Below are 6,369 nucleotides of genomic sequence, written 5' to 3'. Positions count from 1 at the left end.
GTGTGGACGCCACCACCTTCCTCTACTTCAGCTTCTTCGCGCCGCTCATCTACGTGGCCTTCCTCCGGGGCTTCTTCGGGTGAGTCGGCCCCGCCCCCGCCCTGCGGTTCCGGGCCAGGGCGCCCCCGCGTGGCTGCCGGTGGGTCCGCACCTTCTGCCTCCCGCACGTGCTCATGCTAGAGCACCCCATGTGTGCACGTGCACCTGCATGCGCGTACACAGCGTGCACACATGAATGCACATGGACATGGACACACACGCACACATGCATGCACCTACGCACATACACAGGCACACACGTACAGCTGCCCACAAGCATACATACAGACACATGCACCCACAAATACACATGTAGACATATGCACACACATATGCATATGAATAGGCATATACCACGTGTATACTTAGGTGTATATACAGATGTATACGCCCGTGTACACACTATGCAGTGTACACAGCAACATACACTTTACCCACAGGGTAGTGGCTATGCACATTGTTCTGCATTGCTGTGTTTAAGTTAATTAACTTGGCTAACTCATTCATTCAGCGAGCGTTCATTGAACACCTACTCTGCCAGACACTGCTTAGTCACCAGACGCAACAAGGGGCAAAGTGGACACAAATCCCTGCCCTCAGGGTGCTTGTGCCCTAGCAGGGAGAACTGGGGAAGGGAGCAGGTTTAGGGAGGGAAGTCAGTGTGTGTCTGAGTATGTGGGGGGTGCACTGCTGTGCACGTGTTTGCAGAGGTGCCAGGGAGATGGGATGCTGAAGACACGTGGGCTTGGGGGTCCCACTGCAGGCTTCTGATATGGAGGGAGTGCCACTGCTTTGCCCTTCCCCCTTCCCACCTGCCAGGCCTGGGGGGCGGCTCTCCCCTGGATGAAGCCAGAAGAGGGCCTTAGATGTGAAGTGAGAAGGGCCAGCCCAGACTCCAGCCCTGACTCAGAGCTGCATATGTGGCTTCTCTCCCGAATTCAGGCTCCTTTTTGTAAACTGGGTGCAGTGACTTCCCCTTGGACAGTTGATCCGAGGACTGAGGGGCCAGGTGAGCATAGAGTGGGACAGTGATAGGAGCTACAGTGGTCATGGGAGCAGGACTGGAGGACACAGCCAGTGTTTACTGAGCACTTGGGCCAAGTAATGGCAAAGGGTCACAATCTTCGTCTGTTCACCTTCTACTAGGGACCCATGCACCCATTTCCCGGTGAGAAAGCAGGTGTAGAGAGCACTTGCCCAACTCATGCAGCCAGGAGGAGAAGGGCTGGGTTTCAGAACAAGCATTACTGTACTCCAGGGCCCTGGCGACGAGGCCTCCAGGGTGTGTGTGAGTCTGCTGTTAGCCGTTTCCTTCCATATCTGGCTGCCTTGCTGCCTGGCAGGGAAGGCTGTTCCTGAGTCGCCCCTCTCTCCCACCCTCAGCTCAGAGCCCAAGATCCTCTTCTCCTACAAATGCCAAGTAGACGAGACAGAGGAGCCGGACGTGCACCTGCCCCAGCCCTATGCCGTGGCCCGGCGGGAGGGCCTGGAGGCGGCAGGGGCTGCTGGGGCCTCTGCCGCCTGCTACTCGAGCACACAGTTTGACTCGGCTGGCGGGGTGGCCTACCTGGACGACATTGCCTCCATGCCCTGCCATACCGGCAGCATCAACAGCACAGACAGTGAGCGCTGGAAGGCCATCAATGCCTGAGAATGGCCACCCTGGCAGGACGGCCCACCAGGGCTTGTGGAGGACAAGCCAGAGGAGAGGCCAGCAGGCCCGGAGCCCCAGCTGGAAGAGAATGAGGACCAGGCTGCAGGGCCTCGGGGCGGGGCAGGCCCTGTCCACACCTGAGTCTAGAGGCCTCCTCCCCCTTGGCCACCTCTGCTCTCACCAAGGACTGTCCCCCACTTCTGCCTGCTTGTGTCTTCCCAGAGCCAGACCTAGCTAGGCTGGTGAGGGCACCTTCTTTCTCCAGAGCCTTGTCACCGAGGTGGTCTGGTCCTCCTCACCCCTCTGCCCATCCCCACGGTGCTTCGGTCTCAGAGCCTTCCGTGGTGGGTGGGCTGGAGTGTATATTTTCTTGATCTATTTTTTAATAAAAAGGAAAAGGAGCAGGTGTTGATGTGGAGGCTTTGCAGGAATACGGGGGCTAGTTCCTTCTGGGAGCCCGAGGACTGGTGATGGGCCGGGAGACCTGGGTCTCTGTTTGCTCAACCCAGGAACAGTCCCCACGGTCCAGGCCCGGGCTGGCTGTCTCGAGGTTGGGGGAAACCGGATCCCTGCCGCCCTGCCCCGGGCCCATCTCACTGGAGGAGACAGGCGTGGAGAGAGAGGACTGCGGTTTCTACAAGCCGAGGCCTCTCTGCCGCGTCGTGGGGTCTGTATGATCCCAGCAGGGCCTGCCCTCCCTCTGTCTTGCTGGGCTGGCTCCTTTCCCTTGCTCAGTTCTGTCTTGCCATCTGTAAAATGGGAATGCAAAGGCCTGACTGGTAGGGCCTTTGTGAGGAGGAGAAGATAGCACAAACGGCTGGACAGTGGTGGGCTATAGTGAGAACTCGTTGTTCTTATCCTTCAGAATAGTGCTTGGCACACAGCGGGCACTGAGAGCGTAGGATGCTGGGGCATGACATTTGTGATAAGAGGAGGTATGGGGAAGGCCAGGCATGGTGGCTCATGCCTGTAATCCCAGCACTTTGGTAAGCAAAGGCAAAAAGATTATCTGAGCCCAGGGGTTCAAGACCAGCCTGACTGACTTCATCTCTACATAAGTCGAAAAATTGGCCAGACTTTGGGAGGCCAAGGTGAGTGGATTACCTGAGCCCACATGTTTGAGACCAGCCCAGGCAACTTGGAGAGACCTCATCTCTACAATAAAAATAAAAAATTAGCTGGGCGTGGTAGCATGCACGTGTAGTTCCAGTTACTTGGAAGGCTGAGGCAGAAGAATCACTGGAGCCTAGCAAGTCAATGCTGGGGTGGCTTTGAATGTGCCACTGCATTCCAGCCTGGGCAATGGAGTGAAAAAAATTCAATAAATAAATAAGCCAGGTGTGCACCTGTAATCACAGCACTTTGGAAGGCTAAGTTGGGAGGATCACTTGAGCCCAAGAGTTTGAGACCAGCCTAGGCAACATAGTGAGACCTTGCCACTAAAAAAAAATTAACCAATTGTGGTGGCATGCACTTATAGTCCCAGCTACTTGGGAGGCTGAGGTGGAAGGATTGCCTGAGCCCAGGGTCAGAGCTGTCGTCAGCCGTGATCGTGCCACTGCATTCTAGCCTAGGTGACAGTGAGACTCCAACTCAGAATTCTTTTAAAAAGTGGATATGTGAGTTGAACACGGGACTAAACCAGGTTAGAGCACTGGGATCATGAGTCATAAGTGAGGGGGCGAGACTTGTGTGTCCATGCTGCTGCCACGGACTCACGTTCAGCCTAGAGCTTGGCGGCAGCTGGAGCATGAGGGGAGTGCTACCTGTGGTGTAATGCCCACCGCTGGGGAGGAGGTACTCACCCAGGACAGACCAGACCACCTGCCTCGGGGTCTCAGCCCTGCCAGGGGTCAAGCTAGTGCCCATCTCCACAACTGCCCCCTTTCTGGGGAGGACGCCAGGGGCACCAGTTCCAATGCAGCTTGTGACTGTGTGGCCAACATGCTAGGCTTCCAGGGGTCCAGGGCGCAGAGGGTGTCAGAGGCATGGCCAGTGAGCGAGACTCCCGGGTCGTGTGGGGACCACAGGCTGCGGGCTTCCTGGAGGGCTTCTCCCAGGTGGCATGCTTGCGTCAGTCTAGGCTTGCTGGGTGTGATTCCTGAGTGAGTGGCAGAATCAGCAGAGGCATCGAGGAAGAAACTGGAGGCCTTTTTGTTCGATTTTAAAGTTTGGGTTTTTTAAAAATAGGTAATATATGCACATGGTTTTTTAAAAAAAAAGGCCCATGTGCAAGAGGATGCACAGTGGCAGGTGACCCTCCCTGTCTTGCACTGAGCTCCCCGACTTCGAGAAGCATCCATCAGGGATGCACAGTCTTCCAGAGCCATCCTGTGTCCACACACGCGGGTCTGTGCCTCAGCCCTGTTTTGGAATGTAAGTTTTCTTAGCTTGTTTCCTCCAACTGGTAATGAATCTTGGAGATCGTCCCCTGTCATCTTCACTCCCGCAGCTGCATGCATGTGGATAGAAGGCGACTTATAGCCCAGTCCCCTAGGGATGCACTTTTGTTTCCAGTAGATTTTGCAAAAACAAACCACGCAACCTCAAAAATCTCTCTCTGTTTGCTTTTGGTAACTCAAGCAAGTGGAATTGCTGGAGCACACGGTCTTAATTAGTTTTAATTACTCCTGTCAGCCTTCTACAGAGACTGATAGTTGCCCTACGATATATGTTCTCTTCGTCTTCCATTGTAACAGAATCTCTGATTTTTAGCTGGCTGCACAGCTGTCTGGCATCAAGACCGCATTTTCCACCCTCCCTTGCAGGTGGGCATGGCCGTGTGACTCCTTCTGCCATGGGTGTAAGCGTGCCTGCAGTTGCCTTGCAGAGAGGAAGCAGGCCATTCTGCTGACTGGGGATGTGCTTGTACGGCTGGAGTTGCAACAGCTGTTTGGAACCGCAGAGCAATCTCGGGAACGGAAACCTCTCGCAGCAAGGCCACAAGATAGAAAGAGCCCGTGTCCCTGACACTGTGGAGTGTCTGTAATAGTCTTGGACATTCAGATGACTGCCGGAATGTGTGAGAGATAAGCCACCATCTCGTTTAATCACTTTGGAGTTTTCTCTCCCAGTTGAACTAATCTGAACCAACACGGCCCTCCAAGGAGACTGCCCGGTTTTCATTTCTACCGGCACACCCTCACGGACACGGTGTGCTGTTCACGTTTTTCAGTGGTCCCAGGAGCCCGCTTGGACCACATCTCATGTGCAGGGTCCAGGGCGGGGGTCAGACATTATGAGAGGTGTGACCAGGCTCTGGGAGTCCTGGAGTCCTCGATACGGCGATGGAGTTCGCTTCCTGTGGCCCAAGGTGTGGATCTGACCTCCTGACTGCTGTGACTCATGGGCTGTGGACCTTGGGCAAGTCACATCTTCTCCCTGACCTCAGTATTCTTGTTAGAGACATGGGGTAGCAGATGACTTGTTGCTACCTGATAGCCATTCTTCCTTCCTCAAGAACGGTACCCTGATGTTTGTGGGTAAAGGAAGCACCCACCTAAAAGATGATGCCTCCTAGTCTCCTTTGTGGTCATTCATGTGGCTAAGTTCTGGCCAACAGGATGCTGGCAGAGGTATGGGAGGCTTTCTTTAGCTGAGGTTGCTTAAAGGGAGCTGACTCCGGTGGGAGATGCGCTTTTATGTCCTCCTATGTCCTTCCCGCTTCCTGGAATACGGATGTGATGACTGAATCTCCAGCAGCCACTTTGGGCTATGAGGAGACTTTGAGAAGCTATTTACCAAGGACAGTCACATAGACAAAGTGAGCCCTGTCCCTAATGATGGTGATGCTGCCATAGCAACATTGCTACCATCAGCCTTCTTTTACATGAAAGAAAACCACTGTGTTTACAGCCAATCCTTTTTTTTTTTTTTTTGAGTCAGAGCCTCACTCTGTCTCCCAGGCTGGAGTGCAGTGGCATGCTCATGGCTACCACATCCTCTACCTGCTGGACTCAGGTAATACTTTGTCTCAGCCTTCCAAGTAGCTAGAACTACAGGCATGCATTATCATGCCTGGCTAAGTTTTCTTGATTTATTGTAGAGAGCGATCTCGCCAAGTTGCCCAGGCTGATCTTGAAACCCGAACCCCTAGGCTCAGGCAATCCTCTCGACGCAGCCTCCCAAAGTGCTGGGATTACAGGTTTGAGCCACCACGCCCGGGGCCAATCCAATCTTAACTGAAATACGTGGAGATCATAATACACCCCCAAGAGGTCACTTGAAAGAACTGAATGACTTTTGGAGATAGCAGTTTGCGTCTGTATTTTTCTTGTATGCCCTCTGGTGGAAGCTTGATCCTGGGCTCCCCTGCTCCCAGGAGGCGAGGTGAGGAGGGGTTGGCCTCTGGCATGACTTTCGACTTTTTGTTTAAAGGCCTTGTGTTTAAATGTGCCAGCCTGACTCTTGACTGGGCTGAGACCTCCCCAGGGCAGAGGGAGTTTGTGGAAAGAACAGGTGGGGGTTCCCTGGGGAGCGAGATCTGTGTGTCCCTGAGCACTGAGGACGCAGGCTCAGGTAAGGCCAGGATCCAGGTAAGTCGTCGCCCTTATGTGGAGCCCAGAGCCAGCCAATCGTGGCACGGAAGCTATGGGGCTCTGAGAGCTGCCTAGGGCCTGCAGGGCCTGGATGCGGAAGCACGGTGTTCACAGGTGTGCAATCAGACCAGTGCTGTG

General features: G+C 54.4%; 1 protein-coding gene across 2 annotated transcripts in view; it reads left to right on the top strand.

Annotated features, from left to right (window-relative positions):
- Window positions 1–2,099, top strand: part of TPRA1 (transmembrane protein adipocyte associated 1) — an 11,943-nt gene extending 9,844 nt beyond the window's left edge. For both annotated transcript variants that reach the window (XM_008056848.2, XM_008056849.2), the window contains 2 exons: window positions 1–79; window positions 1,423–2,099. In XM_008056848.2, the coding sequence (XP_008055039.1) occupies window positions 1–79; window positions 1,423–1,690 (347 nt within the window). In that variant the 3' untranslated portion in view covers window positions 1,691–2,099. The remainder of the gene's footprint in view (window positions 80–1,422) is intronic.
- Window positions 2,100–6,369: the final 4,270 nt, after the last annotated feature.

Source organism: Carlito syrichta, unplaced genomic scaffold (genome assembly GCF_000164805.1).
Source record: "Carlito syrichta isolate Samal-C Ts95f unplaced genomic scaffold, Tarsius_syrichta-2.0.1 Scaffold302558, whole genome shotgun sequence".
In the NCBI taxonomy this organism is placed as follows: domain Eukaryota; kingdom Metazoa; phylum Chordata; class Mammalia; order Primates; family Tarsiidae; genus Carlito; species Carlito syrichta.
The sequence above is the reverse complement of the archived record's forward strand: the minus strand, read 5'-3'. Positions and strand labels throughout refer to the sequence as shown.